General features: G+C 36.6%; 1 protein-coding gene across 12 annotated transcripts in view; it reads left to right on the top strand.

Annotated features, from left to right (window-relative positions):
• The window catches only part of CARF (calcium responsive transcription factor), an 80,443-nt gene that overhangs the window by 32,038 nt on the left and 27,997 nt on the right, over positions 1-20,408 (top strand). For 11 of the 12 annotated variants that reach the window (XR_014294908.1, XR_014294910.1, XR_014294911.1 and 8 more), the window contains 5 exons: positions 992-1,112; positions 3,539-3,682; positions 5,316-5,549; positions 7,222-7,384; positions 8,350-8,413. Coding sequence is in view for 2 of the 12 variants with exons in the window: in XM_082631474.1 (XP_082487600.1) it covers positions 992-1,112; positions 3,539-3,682; positions 5,316-5,549; positions 7,222-7,384; positions 8,350-8,413 (726 nt within the window). In the remaining 10 variants the exon portion in view is untranslated. The remainder of the gene's footprint in view (positions 1-991; positions 1,113-3,538; positions 3,683-5,315; positions 5,550-7,221; positions 7,385-8,349; positions 8,414-20,408) is intronic. The other variant, XR_014294909.1, reaches the window with a different exon arrangement.

The raw sequence follows: 20,408 nt of genomic DNA, 5'->3' as shown, positions 1-20,408 counted from the left end.
GCTGTACCCTACATAGATTAGGATATCCAACTTAAAATCTTAAATTGTATAGTTTTCACATCTGCTTATTTGTGTTATCTGTGGCACTGTAACAGATTACCCCAAATGTGGTGGTTGAAAACAACAAACATTTATTGTCTCAGTTTCTATGGGTCAGGAATCCAAGAGCAGCTTAACAAGGTGGTTCTGCCCCAGGTTCTCTCACAAGACTGCAATTAAGATGTTGGCTGGATCTGCCATCGTCTCAGGACTTGACTGGGGGAGGATCTGCTTCCATGCTCACTCATGTGGCTGTTGGCAGGCCTTATTCCTTGCCAGGTGGGCCTCTTCACAGAGCTGTCTCACCACATGATATCTGATTTCACCAGGAGAGAGCAATCCAAGCAAGAGCAAGAAAGTACCCAAGATGGAAGTCACAGTCTTTTTATAACCTAATATCAAAAATAACATCCTGTCACTTCTGCCATGTTCAGTAGAAGTAAGTTAGTAAGTCTAGCTCATGCTCAAGGGGAGGGGATTACCAAGGACATGAGTACTAAGAGGCAGGGATCATTGGGAGCCATTTTAAAGGCTGGTAATCACATTATCCTAACAGCTCAATTAGAAATAAGGAAATAAAGAATTAGAAAAGGAAACAAAATTTTAAATGATATTAATATTTACTAACAAATGTTGCATTTGCTAATTTCTACTTATAAAGTAGTAAATTTTATTATTCAAAACCATACATATGTAAATACCAGTTGACAGTCAGTAAATGTGGTATTTGCTAATTTTCTTACCATAATGCGGTACATTTGGTAACTTTACAATAAACTTTTAACTTTATGTGTTTGTACATCTTAGTAAGTCTTACTGATGTTTTCTTTCCTTAAGGTTGTATAATTGGAGGTATAGATTTTGTCATTGCCACCACCAAGTTATTTTTAATCTAGTATCCAGAAGGGATGGATACTTGAATTAAATATCAATAGTTGGTTTTGGCCCACAGGGAGTAGAGCTGTGGTCATGGAGTGTCAGTATGGGCCAAGAAGAAAAGGTTTCCAGTTCAAAAAAATCAGCGAACAGGAAAGCAGGTCTTGTCAGCTCTACAAAGCTACTTGTCCAGCCCGGTAAGCTTTATTTTCTTTTATTTCTTTTTTATTAAGTACTTATTTTTGAATAGCTAATTGCACATTTTTATTAAGTTTAAGCAGCGCCAAAAGCATACAGTGAAATCTGTTTCCTCTTACCCCTGCTTCCTATGTCCCACTTTAAGGCAACAACTCTTACCAGTTTCTTGAGTAACCTTGCAAAGATATTCTGTGTATATGCATATAGGTATATACTCTACCGTCATAAATGTTGAAGATCTCAGTAAAGATTACTAATATTTTCTTTCCTTAAATTTGGGTAGTAGCATACCTTCTTTCCGACTATGAATTCACATTGATATATTTCCATTCTGAATGCCTATTGTAGTTATTTATTGCACAGCTATTATGCTTCATACTAGTGTGAATGTAGAGATATATACTACTCTACATTTAAAAAAAATTTTTATTGAAGTATAGTTGATTTACAATGTTGTGTTAATTTCTGCTGTACAGCAAAGTGATTCAGTTATACGTATAAATATTCTTCTTCATATTCTTTTCCATTATGGTTTATCATAGGATATTGATATAGTTCCTTGTGCTATACAGTAGGACCTTGTTTTACTCTATTTTTTTTTCATTCTCAGTATATCTCAAAGTTGGCTCCATGTCTGTATTTAAATGAACCAATTACTTCTTTTTATTGATTGATCAACTGATTTTAAAAAGTGAGATAAAATTGACATATAAATTACGTTATTTTCATGGCTCCTTCTTTTTAATAGCCATATAATATTCCATTTATAGATGAATTATAATTTACTTAATTAGTCCTCCAACAATGGACATGTAGGCTCTGGAAAATATTCTTTATTATTATATACAAAGCTGCAACTAATAACACTGTACCTATTTGTATACTTGTGTAAGTATATTGATGGAATAAATTCCTTGAAATGAAATTGCTAGGGCAAGTGTTGTATTCTTTTTAAATGTTGACAGGTGTTGCAGAGTTGCTTTATAGAGTGATTTTACCAATTATATTCATACCAGCAATGTAGAAGACCAACAGAGTAAGTTTTAGGTAGAATAGGACTACTGAGTAGTCATTGCTGTGGCTGAGAATGAAAAATGTGCACCAATAAAAGATGTTTGTAATGTTCATTACTAATATTCCTTTTTCACACATTGAAAGTGTTTTAAATCATAAGATAAAATTTTTAAATAACACGTAAATGTTGGATTTAGTTGAGCTTTGAAACATTTTATATTAGCATTACATCTCATATCACAAACCTCAGCATTCTCAAGAAGTTTTTAAAGCCAGTTAAGAAGGCTTTTCATGTTTAATCTGATAATGTTAACTTTAGACAATATTTAAACCTGACCATTAAACAAAACTTTGCTTTTAAATATAAGCAGTGTAGACCATTAAACAAAACATTGCTTTTAAATATGAGCAATGTAGAACTTTAGATATAACTTGGGAGAAAATCTCTATATGTGAAGAGATAATTTTATTCTCTATCATTCTATAAGTACTTTTTGAGTATCTGCTCTGTGCCCAGCAACAACATTGGGTGCCATGGGAAGGAGGGGAGACTAAAAGAGGTATATGATTTTACTTAATCATGGGAAACTTAAAATATTGTTGGGGTAGATCAGGAAGCAACAAACTATAAGAGAACATAATAGTATTGTATTGTATATAATGTTAAATGTGTGGATTAGCTAACTGTCTTCAGAGAAGTAATATATCCTAGCAAACTCATTAACAGGAAAGAAAATGGAACTTAACCTGGATACTGAAGTTTAGATTGAATTTGGTAGGTAGAGAATTAGAAGGAAGATATGGCAGGGTAGGAGAATGATATAAAGAAAGATATAGCATGATTGTGTATTTGGTATCAGAGGAGGAAGGAACATTGAGATGATAAACTTCACAGGAAAAGCAATTTTATATTTGAAGTTATGAAAAGATGGGTAAATAAATTAGAATCATATAGAAAGCCCTGAATGCTGCTAAGAAATTTGTGCTTGATTAAAGAACAGATAGATTCTTCAACAGAGAAGTACAAATGCAAAGAATTGTTGTGGCATTGATATATCTAGTGGATTTAAGAAATGGAAGACTGCAGGCCTAGAGGCTCCAGAAGGCGGGTAGTAAAGTAATCCAGGTGTGAGGTGTTTATAGCTTCAGGGAGAATGGAGAAGAGACAGATCCAGAAAAAAAAAAAGTTAATATTCATAATATTTAGACAGTTTTAGTAAAGTAATGATTATTGTTAACTTGCTGAGTATTACACACTGAAAATATGGCATATCTTTCACATAATTACCTGAATGCTTTCTAGATTAATCGAATTTTCTCTAAACTTTAATGCTAAAGTAAACTTGTGGTTGATAAGTTAGTCTTGAGGTTACAGTATAATGACAAAACTTCTTCTTTTTCTTATAAAAAGGATTTACATTAAAAAGGTACAGAAATTTCCTGAATATAGAGTTCCTACAGACCCCAAAATTGACAGGAAAATAATCCGAATGGAGCAGGAAAAAGCCTTTAACATGCTAAAGAAGAACTTGGTAGATGCTGGTGGTGTTCTTAGGTATGACATTTATATTGTTCTTTTATTTTACAAATTACTTCGCTCCATTTGGAAGAATTCTGTAATAAGAGAAATTATATTATGTTTTCCAATTATTTCATTAAGAAATGGTTTTTATAAGGTAGATAGATGTCTTATTAGTAGCTCCCTAGGTATTAAAATGATTTGCCAGTGTATAAGCCATTGAGTTTATCATCCAAATGTGGATAATTTTAACGAAAGAATTCTTTATACCATGTGGAAGTTTTTTCCCCAAATGATAAATACATATTTAACAACACATTTTATTATATATTTAGTACGTTTTTTCAGATACTTATTAGGAACTGAACTTTCAGTCACCTACATATATTTTTTAAACCCATCTTTGATTACTTATGGCAGCCAGATATGAATTCTAAGCCCTATATAAAATTCCATTTTATATCTTTTATGCTTCAGGTTTTAAATAAGAAATATTAGCTGTCTTTCTTACTTTCCGTTATGTGCTGGTCCAGGTGAAGAATTTATAAGGGGGTTAAGTGTATGGAATATAGTTTTTATGTGATCTTTAGAAAAAGTTTCAGATATATGAAAAATAAATACAATCAATAATTAGACTCTTTAGTTTGGAGAACATTTTTTATAATTTTTAAGTAGGCTCCGTTTCATGCAATATCAGACAGTGTAAGCATTTTGTATAAAGATATTTATTAAAACTGTATCCTATCAGATCAGTTCATTTTCCTAGAATCTGTTTTACTGCATGGCTGTAAGAAATCTGTGTTCACCTTTTAGTTGATTCTCTTGCTCATTGGGGCGAAAGGAGCTGGAGTGCTATGGGGGCAGTATGTTGAGTTCCTGTCTGAGAAGATTCTCTCACATAGCTCAATCTTCATAGGCACTAAATTATATCCACTCTTTGGTTAGGAGGATTATACGTACAACACAGAAGTTGTAATTTGGGAACAAAATGGTAGAAGAATGGGAAAATACACAATTCAAAAGATGATTTTAAAGTCTCATTATTTTGAGGTAAAATTTACTTAATATGAAATTTTAAATACCATTTTCATGTATACCTAAATCTTGCACCCTCCTTAACTTTAAGGACATAGTAAAAGTCTATAAAGGTTTATAAAGATTTTTATTTAATTGGGTATAAAGCCAATCTTAGAAGAGTTAAGAGAGAACATACTAACTTTTATTTATTTTTATTTAATTTACTTAAACATTTAAAATTTATATTTATTTAATATCATATAATCATATAATTTTTCTTAAAAGATGATTCCTTCTCCTGATGAATATTAACATAAGTAACTATGATTCTTGCTTTTTTTAAAAATTTATTTATTTTTGGCTGTGTTGGGTCTTTGTTTCTGTGCGAGGGCAGGGGCCCCTCTTCATCGCGGTGTGCGGGCCTCTCACAATCACGGCCTCTCTTGTTGCGGAGCACAGGCTCCAGATGCGCAGGCTCAGTAGTTGTGGCTAACGGGCTTAGTTGCTCCGCGGCATGTGGGATCTTCCCAGCCCAGGGCTCGAACCCATGTCCCCTGCATTGGCAGGCAGATTCGCAACCACTGTGCCACCAGCGAAGCTCTGATTCTTGCCCTTGTCTAGTAATATAATTTTAAATATTTTTTCTTGTCAGGTGGTATGTACAGTTACCTACGCAGCAAGCTCATCAGTATCACGAATTAGAGACTCCCTGCCTCCCTTTATCACCTTCCCCTTTTCCTATGTCTTCTCTTGAAGAAGAGGAAACTGCAGTTAGAGATGAGAACTGTACATTACCCTCACGTCTGCATCCTCAAGTAGCACAAAAAATTCAAGAATTAGTATCACAGGGAATACAACAAGTGTATGCAGTAAGGAAACAGCTAAGGTACAGTAGAAAGAAATTGTTCTTTTTCATTTTTCATTTCTGTTGGTTTAAATAATACACTTAACATTATAGACATTTTCCAGGATATAGGCTATCAGAGTAGATAAGGAATATAGTTTATTAATTTATTAAAATAATCTTATTTATGAACTGATCATTTTTCTGCAGATGCTTGGCAAGCCATAAGTAATGATTCAAATTACTCATTTGAGATATTCCATATTCAGATTCGGCAAATTGGACTATTTCTAAATGATATATACATTGAATTATGTACTAAATACCTTTACAGAAAAAAAAATTTGTAGAAAAGATTTTAAAATGTGGGCCAAGATACTTGTTTTAACCTATTTGAAATACAATTAAATTTTATTACAACAAAAGAATGTGGATAGTTTTTTTGTTTAAGGAAATTTTATAGATAGTACTCTGATCTAATTTTATTGATACTCAGGATATAATAATAATTATTATGTGGCACTTAGTATGTATGTGCCAGCTATTGTGCTAAGCACTTATAGGTATGATCTCATTTATTCTTATGACTCATGAAGTTTGTGTATTTATCCTCATTCTGCAGATGAGGAAATGGAGACTCAGGGTGGTTAAAGATATACAGGCAGAACTGAAATCTAGGTCTGACTACAGCCTGTGCTCTCCAGCATGAATTCTGCTACTTAACTGACCTTATTCCTTCTGGTTATTGTGTAGTCTGATCTGAACAACACAATGAGTATTTCCCAGGATTATTTCTTAATTAATACATGACTTTTCTATTTAGCAGCTTTCTTAGACATTTTATGTTTATTTCCATTGGGGCATTCTTAGAACAGAGCCAAAGTTTGGTAAGCCATCCACTATTTTACTAAACCTATATTGTAAAAACAGATGTATAATACAGCTCTTCAATATGGTCTACTGAATGTAATGCACAAAGAATATATATATTGAATTTTATCATTTCTTTTATATCTTTATTTTTTATAACCATCGTATGGCAATGCTGCCTTTTATTTCTATCTTCTCATTTGTCTACTTGTAAAATTTGAGCAGACATATTTCATATATTAGTTGATAACTTTTGAAAGCAATGAAACATGATGTTTATATGTATAACTTTGGTATAGGCCCCGTCTCTCTTACATACTAGCTAGGCGTATAACTTTGGGAAAATGATTGGGTTGGCCAAAAAGTTCATTCGGATTTCCCCTAACAGCTTATGAAAACCCGAATGAACTTTTTGGCCAATGCAATACGTAACTTCTGTAGCCCTCAGTTCTCTCATCTGTAAAGTGGGAATGATAATTATACCTACCTCACAGGATTATAGTGTGGGTTAAAGGAGGTCCTAGATGTGAAGTGTTCAGTGCAGTGCCTGGCATTCAAAAACATATTATATTTAAATTGAAAATAGTGATTTCGTTAAATTCATAAAAACATCAAAGCTCATTCTAAGATATACAGGTGTTTAACCAACGAAAATATTACATTTCTTTAATCTGCATGAATTCCATGACTTAATGTGTGGGAAAAAAGTGGAAAAACATAAATTACTTATAAAGCTGTAAACCATACTTTACAGAAGTTTATACTAAAGGGGAACCTTTGTCATTTGATCTGAATTAGATTGCTATATTGTTTATGTTTTTATTCTATTTTATATTCTCCATAGAAAATTTGTGGAAAGGGAACTGTTCAGACCTGATGAGGTACCTGAAAGACATAATTTATCCTTTTTTCCAACTGTAAATGATATAAAAAATCACATCCATGAGGTACAGAAGTCCTTGAGAAATGGAGATAATGTATATAACTCAGAGATTATTCCAGCAACGGTATGATTACAACTGTAATTCCTTGTTTTATTACAACCATCTTTCTCAGCTGATGCATGATTGCTATTAGGCCATATAAGTAACTGTGATGTAAGGAAAAATGGTAGTATCTTTTTCTCAAAATGTGAACACTATGAACTCTCAGATGATGATTTGACTAAAATATTTTTTATTACTCTCACAAGAAGAAATATCAGCGATTCCAACCCTGACTATAATAACAATAGTAATCTTCACTTAAAAATCAACACATTAACTCTGTAAAAAGTATATCTTATTCATTTAACAGATATTTATTGAGTACATACTGTGTATATCTCCACCTCTTTTTAAAATTTCAATAGAAGCAAGTTTAAATAGAATAGTTCAGACTTGAATACACAAAGTGACGATGTTGGTTCTATATGCCATCTATGGGTATAAAGTTTACCTCATACTGTGATACTGTAGCTTTCTCCAGAAAAGTAGCCATTTATATGAAAATTTTGCCTAATCTGAAGAGATTAATGTAGTTACCCAGGAACTGCTAATTGTACTACAAGCAGTGATTTTGGCATTAAAATCTCAAGTAGCAGTATTCTCTTCTCTATACACTTTTACTCTCTAAATTCAGTAACTGAATAGAGTGAGATTTTTTTAAGCTAGAGCTACTATTCTTTTCTGTCCAAAACTCTTAGTTATTCACTATCCAAAATTCAGGAACTAAAACAGATTTGGTTAGCAGTAGTCTTTGCCATCTACACTTGCTATCCAAATTCTTGCTATCTGACCTTAGGAAGCTAATTTATTTGCATAGTTAAATATACTTAATGCTTTGAGAATGTGAACAAATAAAGAGAGTAATTACAGAATAAAGCACATTTATACTATGACTGAATAAGATAGGACAGTTGCATTGCTGTTTTAAAATAGTTTTCAAAATAAATGCTTTGTTCTTTTTATTGAAGTAAATGTTCCCATTTCAGCTTCAATGGACTACAGATAGTGGGAATATTCTCAGAGAGACTGTGACAGTTACACTTGCAGAAGGTAGGTTATCTTGAATACTTTTAAGATATAAAATCAAACAGTGTTAAAATTGGAAGACATTTAAGATGTTATCTAATTTATCTCGTCTAATTTATGGACAAGGAAACCATGTCCCAAAGAGGCAAGAGCAACTATGTTAGCATTTATCAAAATGCTTCCAGCTATTTAAATTTCCTCCTGTATAATCAGCTTTCCTTTTTTTTTGGTATGGTTTTTTTTGTATGGTTTGTTTTTTCTCATATGTTCTTACTCCTATGCTCTCTCAATATTCCAAGCTTATTTCAACCCTTTTGTTCTCTCTTCTAGAAATGTCTTTGTCTAGAAATGTCTCTTCTAGAAATGTCTTTTCTCCTCTTCTGCATGGCAAACTCCTCTCATTACTCACATAGCAATCTCTTTGGCTTTAAATGTTCTCTTAACTTCACCCCCTATGTAAAGATGGATATTCACTCTTTTGTATTTATCTCTGCATTTAACATGGTATCCTTTGTTTATGCATATATATCTTTCATTATGATTTCAGAATCATACTTTATTCAAATTAATATACCCAGTTCTTAGCATAATGGCTCCTAAAAAGTTAACACCTAAATAGATGCTTTAGAATAAATTAAAAATTAGATACAGTACAATTTTTTTTATTCTTTGGCTTATTAACCTTTAAGAGTCACTTTGCCTATAAAATAACTCACAAATGCAGATGACATGATACTATACATAGAGAATCCTAAAGATGCTACCAGAAAACTACTAGAGCTAATCAATGAATTTGGTAAAGTAGCAGGATACAAAATTAATGCACAGAAATCTCTGGCATTCCTATACACTAATGATGAAAAATCTGAAAGTGAAATTAAGAAAACACTCCCATTTACCATTGCAACAAAAAGAATAAAATATCTAGGAATAAACCTACCTAAGGAGACAAAAGACCTGTATGCAGAAAATTATAAGACACTGATGAAAGAAATTAAAGATGATACAAATAGGTGGAGAAATATACCATGTTCTTGGATTGGGAGAATCAACATTGTGAAAATGACTCTACTACCCAAAGCAATCTACAGATTCAATGCAATCCCTATCAAACTACTACTGGTATTTTTCACAGAACTAGAACAAAAAATTTCACAATTTGTATGGAAACACAAAAGACCCCAAATAGCCAAAGCAATCTTGAGAACGAAAAACGGAGCTGGAGGAATCAGGCTCCCTGACTTCAGACTATACTACAAAGCTACAGTAATCAAGACAGTATGGTACTGGCACAAAAACAGAAAGATAGATCAATGGAACAGGATAGAAAGCCCAGAGATAAACCCACGCACATATGGTCACCTTATCTTTGATAAAGGAGGCAGGAATGTACAGTGGAGAAAGGGCAGCCTCTTCAATAAGTGGTTCTGGGAAAACTGGACAGGTACATATACAAGTATGAGATTAGAACACTCCCTAACACCATACACAAAAATAAGCTCAAAATGGATTAAAGACCTAAATGTAAGGCCAGAAACTATCAAACTCTTAGAGGAAAACATAGTCAGAACACTCTATGACATAAATCACAGCAAGATCCTTTTTGACCCACCTCCTAGAGAAATGGAAATAAAGACAAAAATAAACAAATGGGACCTAATGAAACTTAAAAGCTTTTGCACAGCAAAGGAAACCATAAACAAGACCAAAAGACAACCCTCAGAATGGGAGGAAATATTTGCAAATGAAGCAACTGACAAAGAATTAGTCTCCAAAATTTACAAGCAACTCATGCAGTTCAATAACAAAAAAACAAACAACCCAATCCAAAAATGGGCAGAAGACCTAAACAGACATTTCTCCAAAGAAGATATACAGGGGCTTCCCTGGTGGCGCAGTGGTTGAGAGTCCGCCTGCCGATGCAGGGGACGTGGGTTCGCGCCCCGGTCTGGGAAGATCCCACATGCCGTGGAGCGGCTGGGCCCGTGAGCCATGGCCGCTGAGCCTGCGCGTCTGGAGCCTGTGCTCTGCAATGGGAGAGGCCACAACAGTGAGAGGCCCGCATATCACAAAAAAAAAAAAAAAAGAAGATATACAGATTGCCAACAAACACATGAAATAATGTTCAACATCATTAATCATTAGAGAAATGCAAATCAAAACTACAATGAGATATCATCTCACACCAGTCAGAATGGCCATCATCAAGAAATCTAGAAACAATAAATGCTGGAGAGGGTGTGGAGAAAAGGGAACACTCTTGCACTGCTGGTGGGAATGTGAATTGGTACAGCCACTATGGAGAACAGTATGGAGGTTCCTTAAAAAACTACAAATAGAACTACCATATGACCCGCAATCCCACTACTGGGCATATACCCTGAGAAAACCATAATTCAAAAAGAGTCATGTACCAAAATGTTCATTGCAGCTCTATTTACAATAGCCAGGAGATGGAGGCAACCTAGGTGTCCATCATCGGATGAATGGATAAAGAAGATGTGGCACATATATACGATGGAATATTACTCAGCCATAAAAAACAAAATTGAGTTATTTGTAGTGAGGTGGATGGACCTAGAGTCTGTCATACAGAATGAAGTAAGTCAGTAAGAGAAAGACAAATACCGTATGCTAACACATATATATGGAATCGAAGGGGAAAAAAAAGGTCATGAAGAACCTAGGGGTAAGATGGGAATAAAGACACAGACCTACTAGAGAATGGACTTGAGGATATGGGGAGGGGGAAGGGTAAGCTGTGACAAAGTGAGAGAGTGGCATGGACATATTTACACTACTAAACGTAAAATAGCTAGTGGGAAGCAGCTGCATAGCACAGGGAGATCAACTCGGTGCTTTGTGACCACCTAGAGGGGTGGGATAGGGAGGGTGGGAGGGAGGGAGATGCAAGAGGGAAGAGATATGGGAACATATGTATATGTATATCTGATTCACTTTGTTATAAAGCAGAAACTGGGGGAAGATGGCAGAAGAGTAAGACGCGGAGATCACCTTCCTCCCCACAGATACACCAGAAATATAGCTACACGTGGAACAACTCCTACAGAACACCTACTGAACGCTGGCAGAAGACCTCAGACCTCCCAAAAGGCAAGAAACTCCCCACGTACCTGGGAAGGGCAAAGCGGAGAGATTCCTGCACAGAGGATCGGTGCCGACCGGCGCTCACCAGCCTGAGAGGCTTGTCTGCTTGCCCACCGGGGCGGGCAGCGCTGGAAGCTGAGGCTCGGGCTTCGGTCAGAGCGCAGGGAGAGGACTGGGGCTGGCGGCGAGAGCTCAGCCTGAGGGGGGCTAGTGCGCCACAGCTAGCCGGGAGGGAGTCCGGGAAAACTCTGGAGCTGCCGAAGAGGCAAGAGACTATTTCTTCCCTCTTGGTTTCCTGGTGTGTGAGGAGAGGGGATTAGGAGCGCTGCTTAAAGGAGCCCCACAGACGGGCGCGAGCTGCGGCTGAAAGCGCGGAGCCCAGAGACAGGCGTGGGACGCTGGGGCTGCTGCTGCCGCCGCCAAGAAGCCTGTGTGTGAGCGCAGGTCACTGTCCACGCCGTCCTTCCGGGAGCCTGTACAGCCCGTCACTGCCGGGGTCCCGGGATCCAGAGACAGCTTCCCTGAGAGAACGCACGGCGTGCCTCGGGCTGGTGCAACATCACGCCGGCCTCTGCCGCTGCAGGCTCGCCCTGCACTCCGTGCCCCTCCCTCCCCCCCGGCCTGAGTGAGCCAGAGTCCCCGAAGCGGCTGCTCCTTTAACCCTGTCCTGTCTGAGCGAAGAACAGACCCACTCCAGCGACCTACACGCAGAGGCGGGGCCAAATCCAAAGCTGAGACCCAGGAGCTGTGGGAACAAAGAAGAGAAAGGGAAATCTCTCCCAGCAGCCTCAGAAGCAGCGGATTAAAGCTCCACAATCAACTTGATGTACCCTGCATCTGTGGACTACATGAATAGACAACAAATCATCCCAAATTGAGGAGCCAGGAGTCAGTGCTGTGCCTCTGAGGTGGGAGAGCCAACTTCAGGACACTGGTCCACAAGAGACCTCCCAGCTCCACATAATATCAAACGGCGAAAATCTTCCAGAGATCTCCATCTCAACACCAGCACCCAGCTTCACTCAACGACCAGCAAGCTACAGTGCTGGACACCCTATGCCAAACAACTAGCAAGACAGGAACACAACGCCACCCATTAGCAGAGAGGCTGCCTAAAATCATAAAAAGTCTGCAGACACCCCAAAACACACCACCAGACGTGGACCTGCCCACCAGAAAGACAAGATCCAGCCTCATCCACCAGAACACAGGCACCAGTCCCCTCCACCAGGAAGCCTACACAACCCACTAAACCAACCTTAGCCACTAGGGACAGACACCAAAAACAACGGGAACTACGAACCTGCAGCCTGCAAAAAGGAGACTCCAAACACAGTAACATAAGCAAAATGAGAAGACAGAAAAACACACAGCAGGAGAAGGAGCAAGATAAAAACCCACCAGACCTAACAAATGAAGAGGTAATAGGCAGTCTACCTGAAAAAGAATTCAGAATAATGATAGTAAAGATGATCCAAGATTCTATTTCCCAGATCCAAAATCTTGGAAATAGAATAGACAAAATGCAAGAAACAGTTAACAAGGACCTAGAAGAACTAAAGATGAATCAAGCATCGATTAAAAACACAATAAATGAAATGAAAAATACTCTAGATGGGATCAATAGCAGAAAAACTGAGGCAGAAGAATGGATAAGTGAGGTGGAAGATAAAATAGTGGAAATAACTGCTGCAGAGCAAAATAAAAAAGAATGAAAAGAACAGAGGACAGTCTCAGAGACCTCTGGGACAACATTAAACGCACCAACATTCGAATTCTAGGGGTTCCAGAAGAAGAAGAGAAAAAGAAAGGGACTGAGAAAATATTTGAAGAGATTATAGTTGAAAACTTCCCTAATATGGGAAAGGAAATAGTTAATCAAGTCCAGGAGGCACAGAGAGTCCCATACAGAATATATCCAAGGAGAAATACACCAAGACACATATTAATCAAACTGTCAAAAATTAAACACAAAGAAATCATATTAAAAGCAGCAAGGCAAAAACAACAAATAACACACAAGGGAATCCCCATCAGGATAACAGCTGATCTCTCAGCAGAAACTATACAAGCCAGAAGGGAGTGGCAGGACATAATTAAAGTGATGAAGGAGAAGAACCTGCAACTAAGATTACTCTACCCAGCAAGGATCTCATTCAGATTTGATGGAGAAATTAAAATGTTTACACACAAGAAAAAGCTGAGAGTTCAGCACTTTCAAACCAGCGTACAACAAATGCTAAAGGAACTTCTCTAGGCAAGAAACACAACGAAGGAAAAGACCTACAATAACGAACCCAAAACAATTAAGAAAATGGGAATAGGAACATACATAGCGATAATTACCTTAAATGTAAATGGACTAAATGCTCCCACCAAAAGACACAGATTGGCTGAATGGATACAAAAACAAGACCCATATATATGCTGTCTACAAGAGACCCACTTCAGACCTAGAGACACATACAGACTGAAAGTAAGGGGATGGAAAAAGATATTCCATGCAAATGGAAACCAAAAGAAAGCTGGAGTAGCAATTCTCATATCAGACAAAATAGACTTTAAAATAAAGACTACTAGAAGAGACAAAGAAGGACACTACATAATGATCAAGGGATCGATCCAAGAAGAAGATATAACAATTGTAAATATTTATGCACCCAACATAGGAGCACCTCAGTACATAAGGCAAATACTAACAGCCATAAAAGCAGAAATCGACAGTAACACAATCATAGTGGAGGACTTTAACATCCCACTTTCACCAATGGACAGATAATCCAAAATGAAAATAAATAAGGAAACACAAGCTTTAAATGATACATTAAACAAGATGGACTTAATTGATATTTATAGGACATTCCATCCAAAAACAACAGAATGCACATTTTTCTCAAGTGCTCATGGAACACTCTCCAGGATAGATCATATCTTGGGTCACAAATCAAGCCTTGGTAAATTTAAGAAAATTGAAATTGTATCAAGTATCTTTTCTGACCACAATGCTATGAGACTAGATATCAATTACAGGAAAAGATCTGTAAAAAATACAAACACATGGAGGCTAAACAATACACTACTTAATAATGAAGTGATCACTGAAGAAATCAAAAAGGAAATTAAAAAATACCTAGAAACAAATGACAATGGAGACACGATGACCCAAAACCTATGGGATGCAGCAGAAGCAGTTCTAAGAGGGAAGTTTATAGCAATACAATCCTACCTTAAGAAACAGGAAACATCTCGAATAAACAACCTAACCTTGCACCTAAAGCAATTAGAGAAAGAAGAACAAATACATCCCAAAGTTAGCAGAAGGAAAGAAATCATAAAAATTAGATTGGAAATAAATGAAAAAGAAATGAAGGAAGTGATAGCAAAGATCAATAAAACTAAAAGCTGGTTTTTAGAGAAGATAAACAAAATTGATAAACCATTAGCCAGACTCATCAAGAAAAAAAGGGAGAAGACTCAAATCAATAGAATTAGAAATGAAAAAGGAGAAGTAACAACTGACACTGCAGAAATACAAAAGATCATGAGAGATTATTACAAGAAACTCTTTGCCAATAAAATGGACAACCTGGAAGAAATGGACAAATTCTTAGAAATGCACAACCTGCCAAGACTGAATCAGGAAGAAATAGAAAATATGAAGAGACCAATCACAAGCACTGAAATTGAAACTGTGATTAAAAATCTTCCAACAAACAAAAGCCCAGGACCAGATGGCTTCACAGGCGAATTCTATCAAGCATTTAGAGAAGAGCTAACACCTATCCTTCTCAAACTCTTCCAAAATATAGCAGAGGGAGGAGTACTCCCAAACTCATTCTACGAGGCCACCATCACCTTGATACCAAAACCAGACAAGGATGTCACAAAGAAAGAAAACTACAGGCCAATATCACTGATGAACATAGATGCAAAAATCCTCAACAAAATACTAGCAAACAAATTCCAACAGCACATTAAAAGGATCATACACCATGATCAAGTGGGATTTATTCCAGGAATGCAAGGATTCTTCAATATACGCAAATCAATCAACGTGATACACCATATTAACAAATTGAAGGAGAAAAACCATATGATCATCTCAATAGATGCAGAGAAAGCTTTCGACAAAATTCAACACCCATTTATGATAAAAAAACCCTGCAGAAAGTAGGCATAGATGGAACTTTCCTCAACATAATAAAGGCCATATATGACAAACCCACAGCCAGCATCGTCCTCAATGGTGAAAAACTGAAACCATTTCCACTAAGATCAGGAACAAGACAAGGTTGCCCACTCTCACCACTCTTATTCAACCTAGTTTTGGAAGTTGTAGCCACAGCAATCAGAGAAGAAAAGGAAATAAAAGGAATCCAAATTGGAAAAGAAGAAGTAAAGCTGTCACTGTTTGCAGATGACATGATACTATACATAGAGAATCCTAAAGATGCTACCAGAAAATTACTAGAGCTAATCAATGAATTTGGTAAAGTAGCAGGATACAAAATTAATGTATAGAAATCTCTGGCATTCCTATATACTAATGATGAAAAATCTGAAAGTGAAATCAAGGAAACACTCCCATTTACCATTGCAACAAAAAGAATAAAATATCTAGGAATAAACCTACCTAAGGAGACAAAAGACCTGTATGCAGAAAACTATAAGACACTGATGAAGGAAATTAAAAATGATACGAATAGATGGAGAGATGTACCATGTTCTTGGATTGGGAGAATCAACATTGTGAAAATGACTCTACTACCCAAAGCAATCTACAGATTTAATGAAATCCCTATCAAACTACCACTGGTATTTTTCACAGAACTAGAACAAAAAATTTCACAATTTGTATGGAAACACAAAAGACCCTGAATAGCCAAAGCAATCTTGAGAAAGAAAAATGGAGCTGGAGGAATCAGGCTCCCTGACTTCAGACTATACTACAGAGCTACAGTAATGAAGACAGTGTGGTACTGGCACAAAAACAGAAAGATAGATCAATGGAACAGGATAGAAAGCCCAGTGATAAACCCACGCACATATGGTCACCTTATCTTTGATAAAGGAGGCAGGAATGTACAGTGGAGAAAGGACAGTCTCTTCAATAAGTGGTGCTGGGAAAACTGGACAGGGACATGTAAAAGTATGAGATTAGATCACTCCCTAACACCATACACAAAAATAAGCTCAAAATGGATTAAAGACCTAAATGTAAGGCCAGACACTATCAAACTCTTAGAGGAAAACATAGGCAGAACACTCTATGACATAAATCACAGCAAGATCCTTTTTGACCCACCTCCTAGAGAAATGGAAATAAAGACAAAAATAAACAAGTGGGACCTAATGAAACTTCAAAGCTTTTGCACAGCAAAGGAAACCATAAACAAGACCAAAAGACAACCCTCAGAATGGGAGGAAATATTTGCAAATGAAGCAACTGACAAAGGATTAATCTCCAAAATTTATAAGCGGCTCATGCAGCTCAATAACAAAAAAATAAACAACCCAATCCAAAAATGGGCAGAAGACCTAAATAGACATTTCTCCACAGAAGATATACAGACTGCCAACAAACACATGAAAGGATGCTCAACATCTTTACTCATTAGAGAAATGCAAATCAAAACTACAATGAGATATCATCTCACACCAGTCAGAATGGCCATCATCAAGAAATCTAGAAACAATAAATGCTGGAGAGGGTGTGGAAAAAAGGGAACACTCTTGCACTGCTGGTGGGAATGTGAATTGGTACAGCCACTATGGACAATGGTATGGAGGTTCCTTAAAAAACTATAAATAGAACTACCATATGACCCGCAATCCCACTACTGGGCATATACCCTGAGAAAACCATAATTCAAAAAGAGTCATGTACCAAAATGTTCATAGCAGCCCTATTTACAATAGCCCGGAGATGGAAACAACCTAAGTGTCCATTATCAGATGAATGGATAAAGAAGATGTGGCACATATATACAATGGAATATTACTTAGCCATAAAAAGAAACGAAATCGAGCTATTTGTAATGAGGTGGACGGATCTAGAGTCTGTCATACAGAATGAAGTAAGTCAGAAAGAGAAAGACAAATACTGTATGCTGACACATATATGGAATTTAAGAAAAAAAAATGTCATGAAGAACATAGGGGTAAGACAGGAATAAAGACACAGATCTACTAGAGAATGAACTTGAGGATATGGGGAGGGGGAAGGGTAAGCTGTGACAAAGCGAAAGAGCGGCATGGACATATATGCACTACCAAACGTAAGGTAGATAGCTAGTGGGAAGCAGCCGCATAGCACAGGGAGATCAGCTCGGTGCTTTGTGACCGCCTGGAGGGGTGGGATAGGGAGGGCGGGAGGGAGACGCAAAAGGGAGGGGATATGGGAACATATGTATATGTATAACTGATTAAATTTGTTAAATAAAAAAATTTTTAAAAAAAAGCAGAAACTAACACACCATTGTAAAGCAATTATACTCCAATAAAGATGTTAAAAAATAAAGAATAGAATTTTTGGTAACTTACCTTTTAATATAAATAAGGAATTCCCTCCTCAGTTCCATTTTTTAACATTTAGTATGTAATTAATTAAACTCCTAGTACCTTCACCAGTAACAAAAAAAATAACTCACAAAGTCTTTAGAATTATTCATTTGTTCTGTGTATATTAGCTCAGTGTGATAAATGCTGAGCCTAAAAAAATAGTAAGTCTCTTGCTTCACTGAATTTGAAGTTTAGCAAGAGAAAAAGGCACTACAGTATATTCTAATGAATTACTCTTATGAACAGTGCCATGAGAGAATTGTGCCAAATTGTATGGGAATGGTGATAGAGACATGCAACTTAGTCTAGAGAGTAGGGAAGGGACACTTGAGAAAGTAACTTTTAAACTGAGAACTGAAGAATGAATAGGAATTTGCCAGTCAAAGGAATATCACGTTTGAAGGCTGAGCAAGAAAGTGCTTGCTGTGTCCAAGGAACTTAAGAAAGCTAATGTAAAGTATAGACAATGCTTAGAGATAAAACTGGTTAAACAAAACAGGTTTAGGAGGCCCTTTCAGCTGTACAAGTGAAAGGTGATAGTGGTATAGATTACAGTTGGTGACATTTATACTAGAATTAGGCAGATTTAAGAGTTATTTTAAAAATTGAATTCAAAGGCCTTGGTTATTGATTGAATAGGTGTAGGAGGTAAAAGAGTAGGAATGATCTGGGATGACTCCTGAGTTTCTTCCATGAGCAACTGACTGATAGTGGCATTTACTGAGCTCAGCAACACTGGCATAAGAGTGGGGTATTGGTAGCAGCGGAGATAGAAAGATCCTGAGATCAAGTTTGGAAAAGCATGAGTACCAGAGTCATTTCAATGAGGTGGATTGGAAGGAACCCATATTGGCGTGGCTGAAGAGTGAATGGGAGATGAATAAAGAAGCAGAGACAGTGTGGACCACTTCTTCAAAAAGTTTACTATGAAGGGGGTATGGGGTTGAGGGAAGGTATGTTAGGACAGGAGAGACCTGGAGAGATAGATGAAAATGAAGGTACTTGATAGGTTTGGTGATGGGAAGTTGAATACATTTCTATCTGATAGCTTCTCTTTTCTCTTTAAGTAAGAGTGTTAAGAATGAGAAAAGATCACAGGAAGGGTGACCAAGATTTGAGGAAAATGGAGATTTAATATCATCCCTGATACAGAGTGAGAGAAACATTATAACAGTGTCATATACACAAAGTTCCTATTGAGGCTGATGACCATGAATTGGTATTAGTAGTGACAATGAATTTCTTCTTCAGTGACATTCAGCTTTACATGTATAGGCCCTGGAAGCCATTTTCATCCAGAATTAGGATTTTACCAGGGCGTTATGACCAAAGGATGGAGAGGAAAGGGAGTTTAAGGTATTTGCAAGAGAGTGACTAAAATTATAAGCCCAGGACTCTAAGCTGGATGGGGAGAGAATTTTATTAAGGAAGACAGTGATGGATCTGAAGAAAACTGAGGAATTAGTTAACTGGAGGTTCACATGAAGTTGAAGCACAATTGTAGTAGAGTACCTGAGCAAAATCCCTGGAAGAATAGAGGTTGTGATCAGAGAATGGGATGTTTGAATTAGAGATTTTACATGTGGAATAATAGTCCCAGGTATAATCATAGTAGCGGGTAACTGCAGCATAGTGAGGTGGGACAGTTAGAAATGAAGCAGCCAAGAAATGTGAGAGTACTGTTAATCCTTTGAGGAAAATTCTCTTATTATCCTGATTTTACACATGAGGAAACTGAAGTTTAGAAACTGAGTTAAATAGAATGTTGAAGGCTACAGAGAAAAGCCAGCACTTAAATCCATCCTTGTCTGGCACCAGGACCATTTTTTAAAGTTACACGGTGCAATATGCAGTATGGAAGCAATAAATAGTTGTTGATGATTGGTTTTAATTGGTTTTTGATTACCTTAAAGAGATGAATATGTTTGGGTTAACATATAAGAATTACATGAGAAGGACTCAAATTCCCGAAGGGCAATTACTTTAAAAATTGAGATATTTAGAAAAGAAAAATTTTTACTCTTCTTCATTTATTCAAAAATGAGTTATTGAAAGAAATTTAGTACTATTATTATTGAAGGCCTGCTTTATGCCAGCCATTGTCCTAGGCACTAGGGCTATCAAAGATGAGTTAAGTTTGGTCTTTGTAACTGAGATATTCAATTGGTGTTCCACATCTGGAGAAGCTTAGGTCCAGCATTATAGCATGAAACAAATGGACTAGATTAGAACTACAGGTATAGAATCTTTTAAGGAAGAGAATAGCTTCTTACATCCCTTCCTAGATACACTGAATTAAAATTACTGGAGGTTGAATCTAGGAACTTATTTTTTAAAGTTTAGTGATTCT

This window comes from Mesoplodon mirus (genome assembly GCF_964341445.2).
Source record: "Mesoplodon mirus genome assembly, chromosome: 8".
In the NCBI taxonomy this organism is placed as follows: domain Eukaryota; kingdom Metazoa; phylum Chordata; class Mammalia; order Artiodactyla; family Ziphiidae; genus Mesoplodon; species Mesoplodon mirus.
The sequence above is the reverse complement of the archived record's forward strand: the minus strand, read 5'-3'. Positions and strand labels throughout refer to the sequence as shown.